The 27,905-nt window shown below is 45.7% G+C and overlaps 1 protein-coding gene and 1 pseudogene across 1 annotated transcript; both read left to right on the forward strand.

Annotated features, from left to right (window-relative positions):
* The first annotated feature begins 9,705 nt into the window (after nucleotides 1–9,705).
* Nucleotides 9,706–9,804, forward strand: LOC128098047 (uncharacterized; annotated as a pseudogene).
* Nucleotides 9,805–10,352: 548 nt separating this feature from the next.
* On the forward strand, nucleotides 10,353–27,301 carry Wdr31 (WD repeat domain 31). The gene is made up of 11 exons (XM_052717531.1): nucleotides 10,353–10,461; nucleotides 13,874–13,970; nucleotides 15,900–16,038; nucleotides 16,469–16,598; nucleotides 17,724–17,798; nucleotides 18,948–19,092; nucleotides 19,196–19,296; nucleotides 20,567–20,634; nucleotides 21,902–22,043; nucleotides 23,680–23,842; nucleotides 25,798–27,301. Exons 3-11 carry the CDS (start codon nucleotides 15,926–15,928, stop codon nucleotides 25,956–25,958), a joined length of 1,098 nt encoding a protein of 365 aa, XP_052573491.1. The 5' UTR covers nucleotides 10,353–10,461; nucleotides 13,874–13,970; nucleotides 15,900–15,925; the 3' UTR covers nucleotides 25,959–27,301.
* Nucleotides 27,302–27,905: the final 604 nt, after the last annotated feature.

Raw genomic sequence — 27,905 nt, forward strand, 5'->3', positions numbered from 1 at the left:
TGAAAACCCTCTAAACCATGTAAAGAGGATAAAGCCTTGCCTTTGCAGCTCTGGTTTAGCCCCAGATGTGAATACAGCCACTCAGAGTAGTAGTGAGTGGAGCCATCCTCCCAGTACAGACACAAGACCACTCAGATACACAAATATTATACAACAAGTGACATGGAGAGAACATAGGAATGTAGGGCTATTGGTTATACCGCCTGCAGCTGTCGGTCCTTGGTAAGGTTGTCTGGTTCTTCTGGTCTCGCTCTCCTCGTTGCTACCGTGGGGTAGTAATATATCTCACTTAGAGGACTGTTTCAAGAGTTAAATGCAATCATATCTGTGAAGTGCTTAGTTTGGGGGTTTAGCATGGACCAGGCATGAGAAATGCCTTTATTACACATGAGGTCCTGGAATGTACTCATTGCAAGTTTAAGAATGCAAATTATGAGAGGTTCTTGGAGGGGAGGGTACTGTGGCCCTGGCATCCAAATTAAAAAAGAGGAAAAAAAGTAGCCTAGAGAGCTGGAGAGATGGTTCCATGGTTAGGAGTGAGCACTGCTCTTGTACAGGATCTGAGTTCTGTTCCCAACACACCAGCACCTGTAACTGGAGCCCTAGGGAATCCACTGACCTCCACCATCACCTGGGGAGGTGATGTGCACATACCAACATGGAAACACACAGTTGAAAAAATAAATCTCAACAAACAATAAATAAAAGTTCTTTTAAAATAAAGGTGGTCTGCTGCATTCCAGGGGGAGGTGGAGACAACATCCTCAAACCGCAGCCATCCTCCAATGAAGCAGAGACAGAAGCAGGCCATGGTAATTAGGAATTGTTAGTTGTTTGCTGTGGCTGTTGTTCAAAAGAAGAAGCTGTGGGGGGGCAGAGAAAGATACTCCATGAGGTCCTTGAGGGAAACTGGACGCCGTCGTTGGGAGTACCCCTAAGAGGGGACTACAGAGCCACAGGCAAACCACCAGACACGCTTCCAGGCAGAGGGGCTAGGATAGCAGAGGGCTGAGTGGTGAGTGGATTTGCGTTTAGAAAGCAGGGTGTATGTGTCCCACCGCCAGCCCTAAGGAAGAACGCACAAGCCTTCTGAGGTCATGTTTAGCATATTACACTCTGGATGATGTTGGCCTGAACGAAGGTGGTGGCTAGAGAGGAACAGGCAGGCTTTGATTTTTAGGATAGATAGGAGGCCAACCCGAAAAGGCTTGGGTGATGACTCTTGAATGAGGAAGAGAGGAAGAAGTTACAAATGACCCCCACCCCTGGAAAGTACAGCAGGGCCTGCAAGACACCAGGCCTGCCACACTCAGAAACTCCCAGGCTGTGGCTCTGACACATTAGGTGGCCTTAGAATCACTGGGGGATGAAAGGTGGGGGTGGTGAGAAGTGGCTTTCTTTCCGGCCACCAACCAGCTCCCAAATCATGACATGGAGACTTATTAATAGTTTAGAATGCTTGGCCTTAGCTTAGCTCTTATTTTAATCTGTTTATCTACATTTTGCTTCGGGGCTTTTTATCTTTCTTCCTTTTTTCCCCTTCCTTCCTTCTGTCTGTCTGTCTGTCTTATTTTCCTGCTGTCTCCATGTCCAGCTGCTGGCTGCCTGGCTTCTGGCCCCAGGAGAGTCCTTATCTTTCTCCCTCATTCTCCTTCTCTCTTGCCTAGATTTCTCCCCCTAATTATTCTCCAGCCTATCTCTCTACTGCCTAACTATTGGCCATTCAGCTCCTTATTAGACCAGTCAAGTGCCTTAGGTGGGCAAGGTGAACCGGTAACACATCTCTACATAATGAAACAAATTCAGCATAAACAAATGTAACACACCTTTACACAGTTAAAGTAATATTCCACAGCTTAAACAAACGTAACACATCTTTGCCTCGTTAAGGTAATATTCTACAACAGAAATTATTCACTAAGTCTGTGGGAGAACCTAGAATCTGTATTTTTAGCAGTCACCCCATAACTAGGACACAAATAAGCCCTCTGAACTAAAGAATGCTCTAAGCAGTGGCAACTTTTTTATTAGGCAAGGCTACCAAGTCAAGGAAGGAGGAAAGAGGAAGGAGGAAGGGAAAGAACGTGAACACAGTTTGCTCTTTCCCAGGTGGGCACTGTGAGATCGTCATTTTGGACTAGCTCCCACATAGGCGCCAACAGACCTGCGTGGAAAACCAAACGGAGCTGCTTAAGCTCACTAGCAAACTGAAACTAACTCATCACAAACTCGTTTGTCTGGAACTTCCAAGAAAACAAGAGACAAGGATAAAAAAAAGAGATTATGTGACAGAAAGAAAGCCACATAATCACTTATTAACCCACACAAGCCAGATGTAGCTCAGTTAACTAGGAATTTCCCTCTGTTTTGACTCTACAAGGACAATAACTTTGAAATGACTTTATTTCTGCTTTCTGTAACTCTCAAAGCAAGCCTCATCTACTCAGTCCGTCCATTTTATAGAATGAGATGTTGCCTCGTTCTAGAATTGTTAATAAAAATCAATTAAATAACATAAATAAGTGTATAGTCACTTCATCTTTAGGCTATATAAGGAGGAAGTGGTGACCGTGAGTGTCTCTTTCTGTGGGTGAACCTTGGTGGGCTTAAGGCGGGTGGTACTTGAACTTGAGGGCTTACAAAAGCAGGAAACCCTTTGATCAGAGAAGAAAGGATACCTTGTCACGTTACAGTCCTTCAACAGATTTATTGGGTAATTATCTGTGTACCTGCCCTGTTTAAGCACTGGAGCTACAACGGTCAAGAGGAACAAAGTCATCTCCGTAGACAAATACAATAGAGTGTCAGTAGTGATAAGAGCTACAAGAAAGATCCAAAGTTGCTGGACCTGGTGGTACAGGTCCATGATGCCAGCTCTTTGGAAGATTGAGACAGGAGGATCCCAAGTTCAAGGCCTATCTGGGCCACAGGGTTCAAGTCCAGCATGAGGAAGCTAGCAAGACTCTATGTCAATCAATTAAATACTATATAATGTAGAAAAAGTGACCTAAATTTAATTTCAAGTGTTGGACAACAGGGGGGGAGAGATGAAGAGGTTAATTAGTTTACAAACAAACTCTAGGCCAAGAACAAAAGCCGCTTTATACATGTCTCCTCGGCACAGCCAACGTAGATTTAATATAAACAACTTATGTCCTCCATCTCCAAGTTTCCCCTTAACTACTATGTCCAGCAAACGGTTTCTAACTGCCACCTAGTTCTGCTGCTGGTGGTTGTAGGGGCTTGTCCCAGGGTCTGCTTCTTTGGGGGGCTGCCATCTGTAACCCCATAGTGAATCCTTTTATTTCTGAGACCCCTTGGCTCCAGAGTGAGCTTGAACAAGAGGAGTGAGAGCTTGTGGTGGTGCTGGTCTAGGAGGGAAGGCCTAGGAAGACTCTGGGGAAAGCGAGCCACGAGAATCCCCGGGAGAAGCTGGCTTTGGGCACAGGGACAGTGAGTGAAAACACTCCTGGATTTTGTTGTTGTTGTTTGTTTGTTTGTTGTCGTCGTCGTTGTTTTCAATGCTGGAGACTGAACTCAGGGCCCCCCACACGCTAGACACATGCTCTATCAATAAGCTCAGTCCCCTTTTTAAAAAAAATGTTAGCCCAGGCTAGCCTTAAATTTGTGATCCTCCTGCCTCAGCCTCTAAGAAGCTGGGATTACAGATATGCCCAATGCAAAATTTCTTCTTATGACATCTGCTTCCCCTTAGCAATGAATTTCATGCAGTTTACAAGTGCAAAAACCTACAACAAGTGAATTTACAGTGTGATAAGGAATTCTTAGCCCATCCCACATGATACGGGAGGGAGCACTGATTATACAAACTGGGATTTTGCGAAGAGCCTGCTCTGTAACCCACCCTGTTCACGACTTTTCAGTGATAAAGACTGAACTCAGGTCTTGAGCATGTCAGGCTCATTCTGCCCTGAGCTACACCCCAGGCCCTTAAGCTTATTCTTTTTTTGTTTTTTGTTTTTTGTTTTTTGTTTTTGTTTTTCGAGGCAGGGTTTCTCTGTGTAGTTTTGGTGCCTGTCCTGGATCTCACTCTGTAGACCAGGCTGGCCTTGAACTCACAGAGATCCGCCTGCCTCTGCCTCCTGAGTGCTGGGATTAAAGGCGTGCACCACCACTGCCGGGCTAAGCTTATTCTTTGTAAATGTTTTTTAGAAAGTATTTTAGGGAGCATTCTCCTTCTCCAGCCGAGGTGCTCTTCGATGGCAGAAGAGCCTTCACCCCCTGCCTGGCAAGGCTCTGTGCCCTGTTCCTCACTGTTCACACCCTGGTCCAGAATTGCTGGTGTCTGGGCTCAAAGTCATCCAACTTCAGTCTGCTCAGATTCTGGGAGGAACAAGGCTATCAACATTATGGCTTCGTTTCCTCCTGTGATGTTTTCACAGGATAACTAGCTTCAACTGTGTCACCTTTAAGAGGGCTAGGCACTCTGCCAGTGCCAACAAACTCAGACACATAGGTCCCCGGTGACAAGGTCAGGACCCTGGGGGAAAGAGGCCTCTCCACTTGAGGCATACCAGATGAGCCCCGAGCTCTTCCCCAGAGGCTTTCATGACCAGTTCACTCCATAGGAGGAGCATGACCAAACTGGGTGAACCAGGAGAGAACCAAACAACTCAGGCAGTAAAGAACCAAGAGCTCGGATTGTATTTATGTAAAGTGTAAAGGTGGCGTCCTAGGCACTAGGAGTGTAGGTGGCGGGGATAGGAGATGAGGGCCTTGGAAGCGTGTGCGTGAGATCGTGTTGCTTATTACCCTCAAAGTATTCTAGAACCTATTCTAATTCCCTCCAAGATTCTTCATCTTCCATTCTTTCATCAAAAGCGCTCAGCAAGTAAGGCTGCAGAGATGGCCAAGAGGTTAAGAGTACTTGTTGCAGGTGGGAACAGAGGGGGAGGAAATGGGAGGAGAGAAGGGAGGGGAAACTGTGGTCAGGATGTAAAATAAAAATAAATAAATTAATTAAAAACAAAGAATACTTGTTGCTCTAGCAGAGGACTCTGGTTCAGTTCCCAGCACCCATACGGTGGCTGATAAGTATCCATAACCCCAGTCCCGGGAGATTCAACAGGCACATACATGGTGCACATACATGCTATGCAGGCTATATATTCACACATGTAAAGTAAAATCAATCCAAAAATCAAAACAAAATTTAAACTCCAAGTGGCTGGAGACATAGCTCAGGTTGTAGAGTGCTTGCCTGGCATGTCTGAAGTCCTGGGTTCCATCCCCAACACCATATGAATCCGGGTGTGATAGTGCATTTCTGTAATGTCGGCACTCAGAGTAGGTGGAGGTAGGAGGGTCAAGGGTCAACCTCAGATACATAAGATCCTGCTTTTTTTTTTTTTAAAGCAGAGCATGGTGGTGCATGTCCTTAACCCTAGCACTCAGGAGGCAGATATAGGCAGATCTCTGTGAGTTCAAGGCCAGCCTGGTCTACATAGCCAGTTCTAGGCTAGCCAGGGTTATATAGTGAGACTCTGCCTCAAAAAAAAAAACAAAAAGAAAGAAGGAGAAGGGAAAAACTCCACTATAGGGAACGTGCAGGAGCTTTGAAAGCACAGAAGGAGAATCACTGACCTGGCCTGGCAGAGAAGAATGACTCCAAAGACTTAGTGGGTAGACAGGAAGGTAGCCTGTGAGCTGAGGGCACACAGCCAGACAAAATAGGTAAAGAGATATGGATTAGTTACTTTATGTGTTGCTGAGACAAAAACCTGACAAAATCACCTTAAGAAACAGAGGGATTGTTTTGGCTCACAGCTTGAGGGATATGTCTATCTGCTGGTTAGTTTTTTGTCAGCTTGACATAAGCTAGGGTCGTCCAGAAAGAGAAAGTGTTGTGTGACATTTCGATTGCATTTTGACAATGAAGTTTGTTTTGAATCAGAGGACTGAGGTAACAGCTAGCTGACCAAAATTAACCACAGAGGTTTTGGAGGACTGAGGACAGATAGAGAGACAGGAAGTAGTAAGGTGGAACTTAGAGAGGATCTCAGTCCTTTTGGATGGAGAAACAGAAAAGATAGGAGGTCCCTGGTGGCTTCTCTGATCATTCAGGTTCTTACCCTGATAGCTAACTCCTAATTTTTTAATGATAAAGAATAATTAGATAAATGCTTCAAAAAATTGGCCTGTGGCAAGCCTGTGGAGCGTTTTTTAAAAATAGATGATCGGATGTGGGAGGGCTCAACCCACTGTGAGTGGTGCCCCATCTATAAGAAAGCAGACTGAGCAAGCCAGGAAGCAGCATTCCTTCACGGCTCCTGCTTCAGTTCCTGCCTTTGGGTTCCTTCCTTGAGTTTCTGCACCCTGACTTCCCTTCATGATGAACTACAAGCATAAGCTGAAATAAACCCTTCCCCCACTCAGCTGCTTTTAGTCGTGGTCTTTTATCACAACAACATGAAGCTAACTGAATGATATAGTTTATCATGGCGGGGATGGCATGGGTGTAGAAACAGGAAGCAGCTGGTTACACTGCATCCACAGTCAATAAAGAAAGGGTGATGGATATTGACAATCAGCTTACTTTCTCTTTTTCATTTGCTTCACGACCCCAGACTGGAATTGATAGATCTAGAAACCCACCTCGGTTGATCTATCTAGACACTCCCTCATGTGCACAAAGGTTTGTTTTTTCAGGGTTCTAGATCCTGTCCAGTGACAATACTAACCAGGACAGAATGTAAGGATGGTGTGCCAAGATTCCAAGGTAACAAACAGCCACGTGTTGAATCAGGTAGCATAGCGGCAGAGAGGGTAAAGATACACACACACATATATATGAAAAGCCTTAGAGACTGGATGAGGAATTTGGATTTCACCTTGGATATTCATTGTTTAATGGGCATAACAAACCACCTAAAAGCTTAATGCCTTAAAATGGCATTTGTTTATTTGCTTATGATTCTGAGGATGAGAAATTGGGTTTGCTTACCTAGACCACTTTTCTGACGACTCTTCTTGTGGTTTCCACCAGGTGATGGCTTATTGAGGGCTAGATAGTATAAAACAGTCTCACTCATATGTAGTCAGACTTTTTTGGACCCCCAGCTTCTGAATAATGACACCGAGACTTTTTATTAATTATGAGAGCTTGGCCTTAGCTTAGGCTTGTTCCCGACTAACTCTTAAAACTTAAATTAACCTGTTTATATTAATCTACATTCTGCCACATGACTCATTACCTCTCTTCAGTACTTAATGTCTGACTTCCTCCGTGTCTGACTGGCGAGTCCTCCAGCCTCAGATTCTTTCCCAGAGTTCCTCTCTCTGCCCGGAAGTCCCACCTATCCTTTCCTGCCTAGCTATTGGCTGTTCAGCTCTTTATTAAACCAATCAGAAAGTGCCTTAGGCAGATGAGGAAGGACAGAGACACATCTTCACACAGTGTGATCAGATATCCCCCAGTACTCATATGCATGCCATTTGGTGCTAGCTGCTGGATGTGCTGTGTCTCTCAGGTGAGCTGGCTAGGATTTCCTGCTGTAATGGCAGTGGTTGAAAAAGACGAGAGGAGAAACTGAGTCCTTTTGAACTTCAATTCAGAAGTTCCACTGTAACCTCTGCTACATTCAAATGAACAAAATAATTTATAAGGCCAGCCATAATGGAATACTCAACAATGAATTTATGGTTATTTTTAACCTATCACACCCTGGATGATGTTGGCCTGAACCCAAAAGGTGGCTAGGGAGAAATGAGAATATTTAGAAAGCAGAGTTGGAAAATCTTGCGGGGAGGATTGTTCTTGGGGAGAAGTTACAAATGACTCCCAGGTCTGTGGCTTGGGTGATTGATGGGTGGCATTGCCCAGTGTTTAGAGAAAGAAAAGAAGAACAGGTTTAGGTAGAAGATGATGTCTCTGAGTCATGTCAAGGAAGAGGTGTTGTTTAGATAGCCCGGTGGAGATGAGCAGGAAGTAGGTGGATTACAGGTGAGGCCCAGGGACAGGTCTGACTACAGATACCAGTTTGGAAGTATCAGCTGCCAGAAGCCTAAGGCACTTCTCAAAGAGGTTATATCCCAGAGCAGAGTGTTTTGGGGGATAGGACACTAATAATAACTTAGTTTGTAGTTGTACTTAAACCTACTGGAGACTGGAGTCTCCAACACAAATCAGGAAGTCTATCTTTTTTTTTTTTTTTTTTTTTTTGATTTTCAAGACAGGGTTTCTCTGTGTAGCTTTGCGCCTTTCCTGGAATTCACTTGGTAGCCCAGGCTGGCCTCGAACTCACAGAGATCTGCCTGGCTCTGCCTCCCGAGTGCTGGGATTAAAGGCGTGCGCCGCCGCCGCCGCCGCCGCCGCCGCCGCCGCCGCCGCCGCCACCACCTGGCAGGAAGTCTATCTTCTGTCAAGTATATTGTGACAGCAATGTGAAAAGCAATTATTACATGTGCTAACTCCAAAATTTATTTAACATAGCTATTTATTGAAGTTACTTATTTTGCCACTTGGTTAGGTGACAGTTTTGCTCTGGTGCAAAATGAGATGATGGAAAAAATGAATAAAATATGCACAAAGAGAGGTTGGAGAGATGGCTCAGTGGTTAAGGGCACTGACTACTCTTCCAGAGAACCCTGGTTCAATTCCCAGCACCCACATGGCAGCTCACAACTGTCTGTAACTCCAGTTCCTGGGGACCTAACATCCATGGCAAAATACTAATGTACATGAAATAAAAATAAATCAATTTAAATATGCACAAAGAGTCCTCAGTTTTTTTTTCTTTTTCTTTTTTTTTCAAGACAAGGTTTCTCCATGTAGTTTTGGTGCCTGTCCTGGATCTTGCTCTGTAGATCAGGCTGGCCTTGAACTCACAGAGATCCCGCCTGGCTCTGCCTTCCGAGTGCTGGGATTAAAGGTGTGTACCACCGCCACCTCGTGAGTCCTCAGTTTTTAAACTAAGACTTCTAACTGACATAGATAAAGCTTAGCATCTGCCAGGAAATTATCTCCCAACAACAGCCCACTAACTCTGAAAGTAATGAGTGTGTTATCAATAGAAGGAACATTAAGGGCTAGAAGAGCCCCAATCAGGAATGCAGCAGAGGAAATTCCCTCCCTAGACTGGAAGATAAACCTAGTGGCCAAAGCTGATTCTGTGGGGGCAAAAGTCTCTGCTAACACCCATTGACACTCAACTTTCAGAATCTCTGCATATCCCCATTGAACAGATACCTGCTTCTCACAAGGAGCACCCACTAGGATATAAAAAACATGTTGGTTAGGATCTCATCCACTCGCTCATTCATTCATTTGTTCAATAAGCCTCATGCTGTGCATCAGGAATCCAGATAAACAGATGTTGGGTTGGGACTGGAAACTGTTTTGTAGTTGCTATTAGCTGTAAATATCTTCCCATTTGGATCTCAAGGAGGTACTGAGAAGTCTCTTTGTTATAGTGCTGGCCTGTTTCAGTTTGATGAAAGTCAAAGTGAAAAGTATGTAGTTTGGCAGCACATATATTAAAATTGAAACAGTACAGGGACTGGAGAAATGGCTTGGCAGTTAAGAGCACTGCTCCTGCAGAAGACCCAAGTTCAGTTCCCAGTACCCACAGAGTGGCTCACAACCATCTGTAACTCCAATTCTGTGGGATCAGACCTCAGCTGGCATCAGGCACACAAGCGATGTACATGGATACATGCAGGCAAAGCATTCACACACATAAAACAAGTTATTCTCAACTATTTTTTAATTGGAATGTTACAGAGAAAATAACATGGCTTCTGTACAAGGACATCAAGCAAAATCAAAACGTTCTATACATATATATTTGTTTTGTTTTGTTGTTGTTTGTTTTTCTCTGCATAACAGCTCTGGCTGTCCTGGAACTCACTATGTAGACCAGGCTGGCCCTGAACTCAGAGATCCGCCTACCTCTGCTACCACCCAGCTAATGTTCCATATTTTTGAAACTCATTTCTTTATATATTAAACAAAATAATAAAAAATAAACACACACACACACGCCGAATGAAAGGGATGGAGTAGATGCTGGGGGAAACGTCCGAAAGGGAAAAAATATCTGTCTGTTTGTATTCAGGGAAACTTCACAAAAATTATCTGAGCGAATAATAATTACAAAGATGACACTTATTAATCGTCTTTGTGGCTATGACAGAGATATCACTGCGTTTTTTAGATTATAAAGATTTTTCAGGCAACGTGGTTCAGCACAAGGCTCTTCTGCGCAGAATATCCATATATCGTTAAATTAGGAAAGAAAAATAGGCGCTCTCGACCCGGCCCCTGGAAGACTTCCGGCAGGTGGAACCTCTGTTCCGAAGCTGCCGTGGGCGCCGGGAGCGTTTAACTGGTACTCCCACCCTAGAGACGGGCGCCTGGTTGCTAGGGGCGGAGACGCGGGAGCCGATGGAAGCTGCGGATGCCAGCTTCTGGTGCCTGCGGGCCTCGGTGCCAGCCCGCCGGTGGGTATGGAGCCCGAGGTGGGAGAGGGGAGTATCGGGGAGGTGGGAGCCCTCTCGCTGTCCCCGGCGGCAGCCACCTACCGGCCCGAAGCGAGGAGAGGGGTTGGGGAGGGTCTGTGTTGGACCAGTGTCACCCTGCTTCCATCTTGACTGAATCCTCACAGGGCACGTGCACATCAAAAACAAACTCGGATAATGGACAACGGTAGGAGTATTTATAATTGGAGGAGCCAGAAAGAAAACAAAACCAAAGAACTGCACACTGATTTGTCCTCAGCCTTGGGCGTTCTCATCTAGCACTGAGTGTAAATCCTCTTACTGTCTGAACCTTTTCCTTTTCATTGTCATGAGAGAGTCAAACCAGACCATCACCTACGAGATTCTCTTCCTGTAGTCTTGTTACTCTTTGAACGTTAATGTAGATTTCTTGGTCTCAGAGAGTCTGGGTTAGATACATAAGTGAAATATTCGGGAAGAGAGTGGAGGATAAAAAAAAAGTCATTTACATGACTAGTGTCGTGCTGGGAACAATGATGACAAGCTGAAGTCTCAATGGTAGACGTATTAACAAGGCATAAACACAAAGATTTATTGAAAAAAATAGGTTGCAAGAAAAGACAGGTCTAGTGGGTAGATTCTCAGAGAGAGAATAATCCCCTGAGAGGGAATAGTTCTTTTATATAAAACAGCTATGCTCAGATAAAGAGGTAGGAGGACGTCTCACTACCTTGTTTAGTAAATTTTACAGCACCATGTGTCTTGGTTATTTAGGTAGTAACTAGGAGTCATACTAAATGTTTGTGTAAGACATCTCAAAGTCACTAGGGCCAGGATCCAAGTAGTCAGAGTCTGATGTTAACATATGACAGTTTGTTTTGTTTTGAATCTTTTTTGTGTTTTTGTCTCTTCAGAGTCAGAGGAGTCCAGGGAAATAATATTCAGTTCACTCAGCTCTGCCCCTGTGACAAATCAACCCTATGGAGCCCAGTTGTATTAAAGGCTATAAAGGAGTTGTTTTTTTTTTTTTTTTTTTTTTTTTGGTTTTTTCGAGACAGGGTTTCTCTGTGTAGTTTTGCGCCTTTTCCTGGAACTCACTTGGTAGCCCAGGCTGGCCTCAAACTCACAGAGATCCACCTGGCTCTGCCTCCCGAGTGCTGGGATTAAAGGCGTGCGCCACCACCACCCGGCTTGGAGTTTTGCACTGTATAACTGAAAGAGAATACTCGGAGCACTATTTAATATGACCCCTGGGCCTTTTGACCACAGATTTGGGCAGAGATAGGTCCAGGGTTCAGATGTAAATCTGCTTCCACCAGAAACCAAGATGGACATCCAGAGCCATGATGTCCTTTAAAGACCTTCCCGAGTCCTTCCAGCCTTTGAGTGTTGAAGCAGGGCAATGTGCCTTCAGAGATCTTGTTATGCAGTTTAAAAAGACCGTTATTTGGAGGTCTGGTCACACAAGCCTTCGAGGCAGGAGGGTTTGGGATTGGAAGCCAGCTTGGACAATATAGCAAGATATTGTCTCTTGAAAGAAAGAAAGAAGGAAAGAAAGAAAGAAAGAGAGAGAGAGAGAGAGAGAGAGAGAGAGAGAGAGAGAAAGAAAGAAAGAAAGAAAGAAAGAAAGAAAGAAAAAAAGAAAGAAAGGAAAGAAAGAAAGAAACCCAGACCCAAACCAGAGGGTGTTATGTTGTGCCCTTAAAAAAAAGCTTCTGGCTAATCTGACTCTTCATTTTAGTATGCCATCCCCTCATTCAACTGTTCTGACTCTTCATTTTAGTATGCCATTCCCTCATTCAGCAGATAAATGCCTCAAACCCATTCTCCCATAATAGGCTGGAAGCACAGATGCAGAAATGAACAAGACATTATCCTCCCTCTCAAGTCTGTTACATGTTTATAATATAAACAATAGGTTAGTCTACATATGATGAATATTATCCACCAAGTACATATTTTTTTTTGTTCTCAAAAATTTAAATTGCCTTAGTGTATAACATAATTTTTAGCCTGATTGTGGTGTCATTCTAGTTAGGTGACATAAATGACTTGACTTAACACCCTCCAGACTCATAAATCCATCTATATATGCTGTCTGTGTGTGTGAGATATGTTTATTATGGGTATACTGTGAGCAATCTTACTTTGCCTGTCTAAAACACCTGATAGTCTAATAAAGAATTAAACGGCCAATAGCAAGGCAGGAGAAAGGATAGGTGGTGCTGGAAGTCAGAGAGAATGTATAGAAGGAGAAATCTGGGAGAAGAAAAAGAAGTAGCCAGAGAAGGAGGAAGACTCTAAGGGCCAGCCACCCAGCTACACAGCAAGCTATGTTATAAGAGTAAGATTGACAGAAGTAAGAGAACAGGAAAAGCCCAGAGGCAAAAGATAGATGGGATAATTTTAAGTTAAGAAAAACTGGGCTAGAAACAAGCCAAGCTAAGGCTGGGCATTTATAAGAAATAATAAGCCTCAGTGTGTGATTTATTTGGGAGCTGGATGGAGGACCCCCAAAAGAGTAAAAAACAACAACACAACTATTCTGTGCTGCGCTTAGTGTAAACTCTCAGAATTGCTAGACTGTCAATCAAAAGAATTTATCTGAACCCTTTAAATATAGAGGAAATAAAGCAGTTAAAATTGTTGTTTCTGTATAGATGTTTGTGGTGGAAATTCTAAGCTCAAACTCAAGAGGGCTGCCAAGTTATAATTTTGAACAAATAATCTTTCTGCAATTTCTAGATCTTTAAATAAGGGGTAATTTTAAAAGCTCTTTGTTCACAAGTTCTATGATTCATACTTATTCAAAACAGAAAAGTTACCTTTTTCACAAAAATAGTGAAATCTGAAGTAAACAATTTACTCTAAAGATTTTTGGTGGACTGAAGGACTATACTGTGAGCAAAACTAAAATGCTTAATGATACAATTCAGGTTTCTATTTTGCACATTTAGAAGTTGATACATAGTGTCTGGAATGTACCTTGGTTGGTAAAGTGCTTGCTTGGCATGTGTGAGGCTCTGGGTTCCAACCCCAGCATTGATAAGCCATGCACAGGGGCAAGTGTCTGTAACCTTAGCACTCAGGAGGTAGAGGCAGGAGAACCAGAAATTCAAGGTCATCCTTGGCTACTTTGTGAGTCTGAGGCCAGGCTGGGCTACATGAGACCCTATCTCAAAACAAAAAAACAAATGTGTAGTTAACATCATACTATACTCTACCCTGTTGATGGAAATTTGAGGCTTACATACTCTTGGAAATTTGTGTGCTATTTCCTAATGAGGAAAAACTACACTAATAATCTTTTCAATTAAACAAGATCCCTATTTACACTTGGGTTGTAAATCTCTTCGGTGCAAACATATGCTTAGACAGAGGGAGATTAACTTGAGCGTCCTTTCGTTAATTACAGAGATTAGGAGGTGGCTGTCTGACTAGTTTCCAGAGGCTGAATGAACTATAGATCACCAAATACAGGAGCTCATCAAGAAGATCCTGTTGACTTGGGGGTAAGTAGTGCCAAGTTACCCTTCCTTAGACTGTCTCCTCAGTGAAGATACCCGATAAGAATCCAGTTGGTTTTAAATACATGTATAGCCTTCATTGTTTCCAGTGACCTAGATCTACAGGCAGCACTCATCAGCAGTTTGATGACAGTGTTGGACATGGGTCAGGCTGGCAGATAGGCAACTCTGCAACTCTGTATATCTATAAACAGTACATATCACAAGTTTCCTGGATGCCACCCTAGAGTCTTCCCTTTTAATACATCTTGTGGCCTATCACAGAACATCTTAGAATGTTTGAATTGGAAGAGACTGCACGTTCCATAGTTTGCAACAAATATTTTTGTCATACTATACAAGCCATTTGGGGTACAAAAAAGAGTCCTTATGGAACACATAGTCATTTAGTAGTGTGCTGCTACAGTAGATAGGAAGGCTGATGCAGGAGCCGGGGCTGGTGCAGGGGACTGATGCAGGAGTGGGCGCTGGTGCCCCTCGAGGACACAGTGAGCAGTGAGTGAGATGAGGCGGAGCTGGGGCCAGATCCCGACCCCTAGTGGTACACACTGCATCCTTGGCACTGCATTGTGCCTCTAAGCTGTTCATCTCTTCTTTCCAAGATGCCAGCTCATGCAATTCCTCAGCAGTAGGATGGAATTCTGGGAAAGTCCATTTTTAGTGGCAGTGGTGTGAAGAGGAGTCTGTATCTGGCAGCTCTTGGCTGTTTTTCTCTCTGTGCACAGTTCTTCCTGGAGCTGGGATGTTTGTGTCTGTGACACATGAGTCCTTCAGAACTTCTTTAAGCAGAAACTTGGAAGAAATGAGGACTGGCCCCTCTCATTGCCCCTTTTACTTCCCTTGGTTCTTCAGCGTCTCAGGGAATAGCTAGTTTGAAGGACACAGGACCTAGGGTAGCTGAGATTGGCTCCTGGTCCAGTTCTAAAATGTGTTGGTGCTGCTCACCTCTTCAGACTTCTCTCCTGTTCTTTGTAGCACCAGCAACTCATGCAGGAACATCACATGCTCAGGCGCTATTCCCTGACTTAGTGAAGACATGAGATGGACATCCTTGTTATTTTTCCTTTTATTTCTTTTTTTGCAGTACTGGGGATCAAACCCATGTTTGATCATGCTAGGCAAGCCTTGTTATAGCCAGGCAAGCACTCTGCCACCTGCTGCCACCCATGCTACTACACCTGCAGTCCTAACATGAGCATGCACCTACATAGAAAGCTGGGTATGGTGGCACTTCCATGTAGTCCCAGCACTGGGGAGGTGGATATAGGCAGGTCTCTGAGGCTCACTGTCCAGCCAGCCTAGCCTAGTCAGCCCCACGTCTCAGTGAGAGACCCTGTCTCAAAAAGCAAAGTAGATATCTCCTGAGGAATGACGCCTAAGGTTGGGGTGTCATGCTCTGGCCTCCATATACATATTCATACATGTGCACATGTACCTGCACACATGAACATACATACACACAAACATGCACACATAAAATAACTCTTAGTAGGCTGGGTGGTGGTGGCTTACGCCTTTAATCCCAGCACTTGGGAGGCAGAGCCAGGCGGATCTCTGTGAGTTTGAGGCCAGCCTGGTCTACAGAGCAAGATCCAGGACAGGCACCAAAACAGAGAAACCCTGTCTTAAAATAATAATAATAATAATAATAATAATCATAAGTCTTCGTATTTTTGAACATTAGTTTTGACTTGTTTATCTGCTGAACCTGTATTGACAGCTGCAGTTCCAGGCCCAAGAGAATGAAGCAGGAGCAGGAAAAGAATCAAATGTACATGGTTAATCTCTTAAAAACAACAACATGCACCACACTCACACAGAAAGGAAGGAAGGAGGAAGGAAAGAATCAACCTAATCCCACCACTAATGTTGGACCTAATGAAATTCCACGTGTGCGCTCTCTCCATTCCACAGGGAACACACCTCCCGTGACTCAAGGGATGCTGTCACTCAGCTACCAACTGAAACCAGCTCTTCCTCGGGTTTTCTGTTGGCTCTGGGCTGTGATGGGGAAACTGCAGAGCAAACTCAGACACAGCACTTACAAATACAGGTAGATGGCATCCTGGGGTCCCCAGTTCTACATGCTCCTTTACAATTCTCTCCTAAGGAGACAAGGCGAGTGGTGGTGATCTTGCCTTCCGCTTGGTTTGGTGTATGTACTGTTTTAGGTGAGAAATGGTCACCTCACCAGCTAGTACCTACACTGCACACTCTGGGGGGCCCTGTATCTTTGGAGTCACCTCTAATGAGAGCAAAGACTCCTTGCCTGCCTCAGAATTCCCCTGCATCAGATTTCAATAACCCTGGGTGTTTCCCAAATAAACAGCACCATTTATTTCTGGACATTTCCCAAACAGACAGTGGGACTCTTTTCTGCCTCTGCCTAGCCTGAATTGCTATCATTGTCCACGTTCTTCTGCCCTCTGCTCCCCTGTCCAGTCTCAGGCAGTGAGCCTCATTTTCCATCCTCTCTGTTGCAGGCCTGATGGACTTATAGAAGAGAGAGTCCAGACTAAAGCCTCCCAAGAGTACAGCCCCGCTCACATGGATACCGTCTCTGTAGTTGCTGCTCTGAACTCAGACCTTTGTGTCTTTGGAGGAAAAGACAAGGTGAGGAAACCGGCCCACTGCAGGAAGGGGAAGATGTCCCGAGGGTCTAACACTGCATTTCTGTACTGCAACAGCCTGGCTCCAAGTTTGAGGCTGGAGTTTGAGCCCCGGCTCTATCACTTCCTATCACTGTAGGCAAGTCTACATTTTCTGAGCTTCGGTGTCTCAGTCTGATACATGGGTAAACAGTAACACCTGTGTTCTAAGACAGTCATGAGGATCCAGTGAGAACCTCACCAGGCCACCTACATGCTTTTATAAATGGGGATGTTAATATTCCACCCACCTCATTCTTAACAGTAATACTCAGACCCTGGAGTCAGCAAAAAGAATTTTCTGGTTGTTTTATGTTTTGTTTTCCCAGATTCACGCTGGTGTACACTGCCCTTTTATATTTCGGTCTTTCCTCTTGCTGTCACCCTGGACTGAACTGCCTTCTGTCCTTATATTAACAGCTGTCTTGGCAGTCACTGCTGGTAACTGCAGCAACAATACAAACAATACACTGCTCATTCTTCCTGGAGAGAATAATACTAATAATATTCCTTATTTCCAATAGACTTCCAGAATCATAAATTTCATTTGCAAACTGTATTTCAAAATTTGTAAGATGTATTTGCTTTGGATGTCATGGCTTCAAATCAAGATACACTTGAGTATCAATACTTAATTAGTAATGTGATTTCTCTCTCTCTCTCTCTTTTGTTTTGTTTTTCAAGACAGGGTTTCTCTGTGTGTATACTGGAACTCACCATGTAGACCAGGCTGGCCTCAAACTCGTGGAGATCCACCTGCCTTTGCCTCCCAAGTGCTGGAATTAAAAGTGTGTGCCACCACAGCCTGGCAACAATGTCTTGTCTTAATGTCGATACTATTTTAGAGCTAAGAAATTGTATTATTTATGTGGCCCTTTCTCACACCTCTGAGAAGTAAGTGGGGCAAAGACTGTCTACTCTGTTTTGAAGACTAGGGAGCTGATTGGTCAGATGCAGCAGTGACTGGGGCCAGGCTGTACTTGCTCCCTTCTCTGTAGCAACAGACTGTAGACACTCAGCAAGGAAATGCTTCAAGGTCCTTCTCAGGCACCAGCGTGGTGGTGACTCCTGCAATCCCATTTCTCTGCAGACCGCTGTGGCCTATAACTGGAGAACTGGACACGTGGTGAAAAGGTTCAGAGGACATGAGCGGGAAATCACTAAGGTAACCGTCAGATGCTTATTCTGAAGGGAACTGAGGAGTGAATAAAGAAATTCAATAGCTATCGCTCTTGGAGGGCTTGGTGTTTGTTTGGTTGGTTTTTTGGTTTTTCGAGACAGGGTTTCTCTGTGTAGTTTTGGTGCCTGTCCTGGAACTCACTCAAACTCACAGAGATCCGCCTGGCTCTGCCTCCCAAGTGCTGGGATTAAAGGTGTGCGCCACCACTGCCCAACTTGGAGGGCTTGTATATTTAGTCTGAAGGAAAAATGCAAAGGCTTCCTTTGATGCCAGGAAGAGCAGAGCGAATAATTCCAAACAATGGAATTAACCAAAAACCTGGCAGAGGTGTGGGAAAAACACGCCACAGGACACATACAGTAGGATATTATTCAGCTTTTTTTTTTTTTTCAAGACAGGGTTTATCTGTGTAACACTGGCTATCCTGGAACTCAATCTGTAGACCAGCTTGGCCTCAAACTCACAGAGATCTGCTTGCCTCTGTCTCCCGAGTGCTGGGATTAAAGACATGCACCACTGTCCAGCTTATTGAGTCTTTTTTTTTAAATTGAGTCTTATAAAGGAACAAAAGGGGCTGGAGAGAAGGCTCCGCAGTTAAGAGCACTGGCTGCTGTTTCAGAAGAACTGGAGTCAATCCCCAGCACCCACATAATGCTTACAATCACATGTAACTCAAGTCCCAGGGAATACAACATCCCCTTTTGGCTTCCATTGGAGATTGTTGAAGTCTGTACAACAATGTGAATATATTTGCTGTCACTGAGCTGTATACTTAAAATGGTTAAAGTGGTCATTTCTGTAACACACATGCACACACACACACACACACACACACACACACACACACAGAATTAAAAATAAATCTTTTTTTTTCTTAAGAAAAACAAATTAGCCTGGTCTACATAATGAGTTCCAGGACAGCCAGAGCTATACAGAGAAACCCTGTTTCAAAAAACCAAAACCAAAACCAAAACAAAAAACCAAAAAACAGGAAAAAGAAAAGAAAAGAAAGAAAACGGAAAACAAGTTGAAGGTGTGTATGTGGGGAGGCGTAGACAAAGCCAGGTGCTATTCTGAAGTCCTGTCTAGCATGTACACCTGAGCTACTTCTGTCTTTATTTGTCCTGTGAGCAGATAGCCTGTATTCCCAAGTCAAGCCAGTTTTTCAGCGCCTCTCGAGACAAGACAGTCATAATGTGGGACCTGCAGGGCTCTTCCGAGCCCAGGCAGCAACTGTCTGGCCATGCCATGGTGGTCACTGGCTTGGCTGCGAGTCCAGGTAAAGTGAAGCAGATCTCCTGCCAGTTCCTGGGTGCATTCCCAGAACCCTTGTCCACATCCCAGCTCACAGCCATTTTGTCTTCTCACCGTTGTTTTTAAAGACTCATCACAGCTGTGCACCGGCTCCCGGGACAACAGCCTGCTTCTGTGGGATGTAGGTACTGGACGGTGTGTGGAGAGAGCGTCTGTCTCCAGGAACCTGGTACATATTCAGACGTGGTGTAGAACAGGATGGTGGGAAGTAGCACAGAGTGAGGGAAGCCTGCTGGGGGCATAGCTCATCGTAGATAGAGTGTATTTAGCATGGGGGTGGGGGGGCTTTGAGTTCAGTTGAGAGGTGGTGGCTGGGAGTAAAGAGAAGGGAGGCAGGAGGAGAAGAGTGGTATCCGCATTCATTTCTTCAGAGCATACTGTTAGCATAATTTGGGCAGGCCAGGCACTGCTAGGAATAGAAATATAACAAAGACATGGTGTCCTGTCCTGTCTTGCAGGAACCCACAACTTATGTGTACAGAGTGTGCTATAAGATGGCTGCTTGCCCCTCTGAATATGTAGCATCATGAAGAGAAATCAGTGTGCCCTTTGCTTGATGTAGTTCACTCTGTGACAGCTGACTGCTGTAGACTTTGCACAGCCTTGGGGCTCTATCACACCTGGCTTCCCCTCTTGTGTTTGTGTGGGTTTTTTCTTTTTCTTTTTCCCATGCTGGGGACTGAACCCTAAGCCTTGGACATGCTAAGCAAACACTCTGCCTCTAATCTCCACTCTCAGGCCTGCTTTCAAGCCACAGAGCTATCACTTATTATTGTGAGTGCTGTATTGTGCTACTTAATCTTAGATTCTGAATATCTCCATTTATAAAATAGAAGTTATGTCACTAGGCAAGTTTCTTCGGGTGACTGAATGAGATAAAATAGACTATAAAATAGCTGTCATTGTGCTTGGCACAGGGCAGATGTTCCTCAGAGTTTAGTTGTCTCCTGTTCTAGTTTTGAAGTCAGCTGCAGATGGTAGGATGTGCTTGCCTGTGCCCTCCACATTCCAGAGGATTCTGTGCTGAGAAAAGCACACTTCTACCCTGGGTTGTTTTGGAACCTGTTTCATGCCTGTTCACCAGGCTGCAAGGCCAGGACTGCTGTTACTCTCAGGAACCCCTGAAGTGTTACAGCAGAGTTCAGGGGACCCCACTTAGCACAGGGGCTGCTCCTCTGGCTGCCACCTGCTCATCACTGCCAGTTGGGGTTCAGGTCGTCCAGATTAAGCACCAGGCCTGCCTGCTGGTACCCCTGCCCCTGCCCACCCAGGAGATACAGGTGAAGGAGGACTGATGGGAGCTGTGAGGCAGTGGCCCTGCTAACCCAAGCTCACGAGCTCAGATTCCTTGAGAGGGGATGAGGGATGAGGCTGGCCAACTAACGGAACTTCATCAGAGGAACGACCTGACGTGGAGACTTGTTGATTGTTTTCTCCAGGTCACCCATCTGTGCTGGGTCCCCAGAGAGCCGTATGTACTCCAGTCCTCCGAGGATAAGACCATCAGGTGGGCTACTGAGCCGCTGTGGAGGTGTTTCTGGTGAAGGTCTGTGGCTCCTGTGCTTACATGCCTCTGCTTCCATTCTGCTTCTCCGTGCTGCTGGGCCCTTTCCTCCTGGCAGCCACTGGGGCCTCTCTGACCTGGAGCTTATGGGGACAGAGTGAATGCACAAGATGGGGTCAGGCTAAGGTCCTGCTCTGAATGGTTTGAAGCAGCTGCCTCGCTGGTTCCAGTGTGAGACTGTCCAGATCACCTCAGCCTCACTGCTCACCCACCCCGTCAGGCAGCCTGGCCCTGCTATCATGCCCTGTGTGATTCTTGGAGTTTCCAGGCACCTAGTCCTCAGCCAGAGCCTCCCTGGGAACAAGGGTCAGACTCTACATCGGGGGTTCAGATAAAGTCAGGAACTCACAAACTGTGGAGCATGCCTCAAAATTCTGGCTCTCCAAAAAGATTTTTACTATAAAATGGGAGGAATGAGAGAGGGAACAGTGAGATAAGAGGCTCGCAGAACTCCCCACTGGACTCCAAGGCCTCAGCCCGGATCTGGTTCTGGAATGGTGATGACAGTCTCATAAGGATCTGGTAGCTGTAGCAGTGGGTCTGGACTGCAATCTGAGTGCTCAGGAGGCCGAGGAGTATGGCAGTCTGGACTATACAGCAAGACCTGCTTCAAAACAGCAGCAAAGTATCTTTTAAAACAATTTCAGTTATAGGCACAAAAATAGCCCCTTGTCTGTTGGAAGCAGTGTCATAAAGGATCAAGATAACTTGTACAGTTAAGATGTGTGTTCTAGCTGGGCAGCGATAGTGAACGTGTTTGATCCCAGCACTCAGGAGGCAGAGGCAGGTGCATCTCTGAGTTCCAGGCCAGAGTTCCAGGACAACCAGGGCTACACAGAGAAACCCTGTCTCAAAAAACAAACAGACAAAAAAATGTGTGTTCTAAAGCCTCCGTGAAAGATAAAGGTGCCTCCTACCAAGGCTAACAGCCTTAGTTCAGTCCCGGGACCCACACAGATGCTGCGCTACATGCAGCTCCCCCCCCCCAATAAATAAGTGTAATTAAAAAATCCATATGACTTGATTTCAAAACAGAAAGAATCAAGATGGCATTGATTTGGTTATTTCCTGTCAGCTTTAGAGTTTGTTAGATTGGGACATTCTGTTCTGACTGGCCACAAAGAGTCAATCTTTCCCTGTTAGTGAGCTATCCTGGGTGTGTTCTCGTCCCATTACTACAAAGTCGCTTTCTGCTTCTACTTCCTTGCAGATTATGGGATAGTCGGGGGCTTCAGATGGCTCATGTGTTTCCCACAAAGCAGCACATTCAGACCCACTGTGAAGTCAGCATGGATGGACGCACGTGTATCTCCTGCAGCAGCGGCTTTGAGGGCGAAGGCTGTGAAGCCACAGTAAGAGCCCAGATTGATGAGCAGGCTGCTCTGGTCTCACTCCCCTCACAGGGCTCTACAGATAGGCTCTGCAACTGCACTGGCCTGCTTCAAGTGCAAACTGTCAATCACCCTGTGCACTCCGGAGGCTTCTTTTAAGAAATCTGTTAAGCTGGGTCTGTCTGAATTGGTAATAGACAAGAGGAACAGGATGGGACTCAAGTAGAGAAGGGAGAAACAGAGCAGCCTGCTGAGGTCCTTGCTCCTGGTGGAGCCTAGACAGGGAGGGACTGCTGGAAGAGCCATATAAATGCCCTTTGTATATGTGGTCATGCCAAAGGAAGTGTAGCTCATTAGGGGAGCTGTGGAGCTCCGAAACTGGTCCAGGCCCCCCACCCCCACCCCTTGTCCAGCTCTACACCTTCCTTGCAGTAATTTCAGGATACACTTTTTAGGCCCCTCCAAAATCCCTAGATTCATAATTGCAGGTTGTCAGTTAAAAGAATCATCTAGCCGGGCGGGGGTGGCGCACGCCTTTAATCCCAGCACTCGGGAGGCAGAGACAGGTGGATCTCTGTGAGTTCGAGGCCAGCCTGGGCTACATAGTGAGTTCCAGGAAAGGCGCAAAGCTACACAGAGAAACCCTGTCTCAAAAAACAAAACAAGCCGGGCGGTGGTGGCGCACGCCTTTAATCCCAGCACTCGGGAGGCAGAGCCAGGCGGATCTCTGTGAGTTCGAGGCCAGCCTGGTCTACAGCGCGAGATCCAGGAAAGGCGCAAAGCTACACAGAGAAACCCTGTCTCGAAAAACCAAAAAAAAAAAAAAACAAAAAAAAACAAAACAAAACAAAAGAATCATCTAGTTTCCAAAGTTATCAGATTTGTATTTCTGAGTTATCAGATGTGTCAATGCCATGTTAGGTATTGAGCTAAGCATGCATGGTTTCATTTCATTTAATCCCTAAGACAAGCTGTTTCAATGCCTGTTTTACAGTTGAGGGAATGGAGGCCCGGCACGTTGGAGTCTCTTACTCAGTACATACTCTTAGAAGGGGTAGAATAGGGTGTTACAAGCTTTGGATGTAGCATCTCTTGTCCAAGCTGATGGATCACGGGGTCTCCTATGACCCCACCCAGGTTTTGGACACCATTCCGTTTCCTCTCATCTCTGAATGTCACCTTCCAGGTGTGATGTGATCTGTGTCAGTAGATCTGGGACAGACGGGACTGTCGCTTCCTTGTCAGAGGCACTAGGCATCAGCTCAGAATATCTGCACCTGTGTGCACACATGAGAAGGTGCTCCTTACTGTATGGTCCCCATGGGACACACAGATGCCAGGAGGCCGCTCTCCGAGTTGTCACGGAGAACAAGGCACCCCGTGCTGTTCCATCATCCCACAGCACTGTTAGCTCTCACTTCTCAAATCATGGAAAAGGCAGCGCCCTTCCTCCACAGTCACAGCGAGTGTTCTTTGGGCCATGGTTGATGCTACAATAGTTGCTGGATGGATGGGTGGTTGGGTATGATGGATGAGATAAGGACTTCAACTGAATCCATGAATGGAGGGATCAGTAGGTCATGGGGAATGGGAGGATAGGTATTAGAGACATATGAACATCTATATGAATGAGCTGGCTGCTGTCATTTCTTTGCAGTTGTGGGACCTAAGGCAGACAAGAAACAGAATGTGTGAATATAAGGGGCATTTCCAGACAGTTGCATCCTGTGTCTTTCTACCAAAATCCATGGCCTTGATGCCTATGATTGCTACCTCAGCACATGACTCCACGGTGAAGATTTGGAACCAAGATACTGGAGGTAAGCAGCCTGCTCTCAGTGTTTCTCAAAGCTAAGTGCAGCCTGGAGACTTTTCCCATTGCTCACCATATGCAAAGCCTCTGTGTCCTGCCACTGAATAGTCCCTTTGTAGTTAAGAGGTGAGACACCAAAGTACCCACGTCTTTCTGTTCAGCCTCTGGCTCTAAGCCAACACCGTGCTTCCCACATACCATAATGTACAGAGTTAATCCTAAGACTCCAGAGAGTACATGTTTGGCTCTTGCATTCTTTCCGTCTGAAGTTCCCCACCAGATTTTGACTTGTGATGCTTGGAATGTCTGGAAAGGGGAAAAAGAATGCTACTTTTGAGTTCTTATTTCAGAGATACAGTTAGAACCTCAGCTCTTGCTGGGACTGTGATAAAATGAGAACAGAGTCAGAAAGGCTCCCCCTGTTGGGACTCTGAAGCTGTGTTTGAGATCTCAGTGAGGTCAAGGCCCCTTAGCACCCCAGGAAATCCATGTCTTATAGACCATGGCTTCCCAGAGTCCTCTGCATGTAGAGCCATACAAGTCAAATGGTAGACACCTGGGGATTTTGTGAGCCATGGTCTAAACTTCTGATGCCTAGTGCCTCTGACATGAATTCAGTCATGGTGGGGCATTTATCCCATGAAGATTGCCGAGTGCTGTGAATAAGCATTGGATTCACAGCACTGCTGGTATGCTGTTTTACTCTGGACATAGGATTTGGCTAGAGACAGGAAATTGTTAATTTAGAGAACTTCAAAAGCTTCTCATAGTCACTCTCCAACAACTCAGTTCCCCTCAGGGAGAGAGAACCACCATCTAGAGAAAAGAAGTGGGCCTCTCTAATGTCATTCTGTAAACAGCTGTGGCCATAAGCCAAACTTAAATAGTGAAGACAGGCCTGCCATCCCCTGCCCTGGAGCTAGATTTCCCACCTGCTCAGGTGTAATATCTGTGGGCGAGGGGAGGTGTATGCTTCCAATGTAATGACACATGCCTCAAAGTGGGGAGCATTGACCGGAGCAGATGGCACCACTGCCTTGCATGAGCTCCTGGCATTCCTAGAAAAGTTGCCTCAGAGATGCAGCTGGAGGGATGGTCCAGTTAAAAGCAAAGCCCAGCCGGGCGGTGGTGGCGCACGCCTTTAATCCCAGCACTCGGGAGGCAGAGCCAGGCGGATCTCTGTGAGTTCGAGGCCAGCCTGGACTACCAAGTGAGTTCCAGGAAAGGCGCAAAGCTACACAGAGAAACCCTGTCTCGAAAAACCAAAAAAAAAAGAAAACAAAGAAAAAAAAAGCAAAGCCCAGCCTTTAATCCCAGCTCTCAGGAGGCAGAGGCAAGCAGATCTCCGTGAGTTCGAAGCCAACCTGGTGTTCTAGGATGGCCAAGGTTACACAGAGAAACCCTGTCTCAGGAAAAAACAAAACAAAACAAAACAACAACAACAACAACCACCAAACCAAAACAAAACAAACAAAAAAGCAACAAAGCCCAAGCCCGGCCTGCACCACACGCTCTCTGGCAGCCCAGACCCTGTCCCTGTTTCCCCGACTCAGCCTGTCTTGTTCTCTACCCTTCAAATATGGGCCTAGTTGTCTGAAATACTGCTTGGTAGCCTCCATCCTGTTGGGCCTGGGTACCATTCTCTTTAGAAGTCATGGAGGTGACCCAGGTTCTCACAGTCAGGTGCACTGTACCTTGTTGAGAGGTAGAACCCTCTCATGGCTGAGATGGTACAGGACATGCTCAGTTTCTTGTTCTCATGATACAGTCCCAAACTGTATAATGATGTTTCAGGGAATAACAGAGCATGTCAGGAGTTGAGAAGTGTGGTAGTGGGCTATACTATCGACATGTGCATAAGCACACTCCAGGAGGCAACAGAGTGGCACCACTGTCTAATGATGCATTTCTCAGAGACGTTTCCATCATTAAGCGTAGGCCTGGTTCTCCTTCCTTCTCCAGCTTGCCTTTTCACCTTGTCTCTGGATGGATCAGGACCTTTGACCTCCCTGGCTGTTGGTGACGTCACCTCCTTGTTATGTGCAAGTTTCTACAGAGGAGTTCACTTACTGAGAGTGGACCACAGCCGAGGGCTGGAACTGCAGGAGGTGGCAGCCTTCTGAAGCCAAGAGACATTGACTGGACAATATCACACTATGGTCCCTCCTTTCTGTGTGGCTTTGTGTTTTTACACATGGTCTTGGGGAGCAGGGTGCAAGTCTGGTATTCTTTTCTTAGGATCACTTAGAAGGCGTATCAGGATTAGATGTTGGCTTAAGTCGGGTGATTGAAAAATTGTTTGTTTGTACCAGGATCACTCTGTACCCCAGGCTGGACTTGAACTCATAGCAACCCTCCTGCCTCAGTCTCCTGACTACTGAAATTATAGGTGTGAGCCAGCATGCCCAAGAAAATTCAGGTTTAGAAACATGGACTCAATATAAAGTTCATGATCTCAGGTAAATCCAAATAGAGTTTTTAGTGAGCTTTTGGGACTACTCTTCAAAAGAAATGTCCTTATTGCTCAGGATGATGACTTGGAGGCTTAAGAGTGGCAAGCCTCTGTGAGAATGAAAACATGGGTTGGGTCATGATGTTTTCCTTGTCTCCATGAAGGAAAAATGTTTCAAGACAGATCAAGCTGGTGATTGTGTTGTTCCGTAGAGGAAGTGGATGGCCAACAGTGAGATTAAACAAAACCACCTCAAAGCCTCTTACAGCAAGAGAGCAAAAGCCCTGGCTTTGTCCTGGGGAGCAGAACAGGAGGCAGGAACTCCTGCCATCTACCTTCCTGGGCCTGTGTTGCCCAGGGGACGTGCAAACAGGTACAAGGACACCTGCCCCAAATGACAGGAATCATTCAACCTGCCCCATGTACCGGGAAGCAGAGGGGTTGGGAGACTAAGGCTAAGACATATGCATTTGTAATTTGAATAGTTTTATATATATAAAAAACACTACCCATCCACATCCTCCCTACCTCCCACCAAAGGAGTCAGCTCTGGAACATAGAACTCGGGACACAGAGGGATGATGGAATTAACTGAGCCTGGCTACTACACACCCTTCAGTGAGGAGGGTGAAGGTGCTTACATTACTATGTGGCTCCCAAGTCAGTCCTTGGCCTGGAACTTGAGAGAAAATGGAGCCCTTTTCGCTTTTAGATGGGTCTCAGGCTGGCCAGAGAATGACTGCCTTTATAGCTGCTGGCTCCTGTCTGTCCGTCCGTGGTTCAGGACTGGCCACCATTTCCTCTCTCCATCCTGCTGTCCCTAGGGTCAGGAGGAGAGTGTGTTCTTGAAGGCACACAGAGTCCGGCCTGAGTGAAGTTCCACCTCATATGTAATATGGTACTCGCGGCTATACCTCCCTCACGGGGCTGTTCCTGAGGGCAAGACGCAAGGGAGTCACCAGTATCTTGTCTGGACTGAATGCCTTTTCATAATAAACATTTACCATTCCTTCATCTGTTGTCAGGTCTTATTTTCTAATCGTTTAGCCTTTCAGTTCCCTAATTTATGGATCTTTGAGCTCTGGAAGGACAAGGGAGTGGTGTAAGAGGAAGTTACTTCATTGAACACCCTCCATGGACTAAGTAGATTCTCAGCACCAACACCAGCCCTTCCTGAACTCTGCCTGTGTGCTCCATGCCAGATTCCTTTATCTGTGTCTGAGAAGCAGGAAGACAGAAATGCTCACATTTATAGAGCCTTTTAAAGTTACTTTGGAGCTGGGCGGTGGTGGCACACGCCTTTAATCCCAGCACTTGGGAGGCAGAGCCAGGAGGATCTCTGTGAGTTCAAGGCCATCCTGGTCCACAGAGTGAGATTGAGGAAAGGCGCAAAGTGACACAGAGAAACCCTGTCCTGGGGGGGGGGGGGGGGGGGGCGCGGTTATTTTAGGCCCTAATTAGGATAGTCTTGGTGTCCAAGATTCTGGCTGCTGAAGTCATGAACTCTTCATTTTAGAGGTTGCCCTCTACATTCATATAACAGAATGTTCCAGGCAGTTAACTTTTTTCCTTCCAGGAAAGTGTGTAAGCCCTTGGAATCTTGTCAATTATGCGTTTA

The sequence above is a fragment of the Peromyscus californicus genome, unplaced genomic scaffold (genome assembly GCF_007827085.1).
Source record: "Peromyscus californicus insignis strain IS unplaced genomic scaffold, ASM782708v3 Scaffold_5__1_contigs__length_169319896, whole genome shotgun sequence".
In the NCBI taxonomy this organism is placed as follows: domain Eukaryota; kingdom Metazoa; phylum Chordata; class Mammalia; order Rodentia; family Cricetidae; genus Peromyscus; species Peromyscus californicus.

Bases quoted from the DNA above. Each gene is read 5' to 3' on its own strand.
- Wdr31 (XM_052717531.1), top strand. From the start codon at position 15,926: ATGCTGTCACTCAGCTACCAACTGAAACCAGCTCTTCCTCGGGTTTTC. The intron at 16,599-17,723 runs GTGAGGAAACCG...ATTTCTCTGCAG, and splicing joins TCTTTGGAGGAAAAGACAAG to ACCGCTGTGGCCTATAACTG. The intron at 23,843-25,797 runs GTAAGCAGCCTG...TTCCTTCTCCAG, and splicing joins TTGGAACCAAGATACTGGAG to CTTGCCTTTTCACCTTGTCT.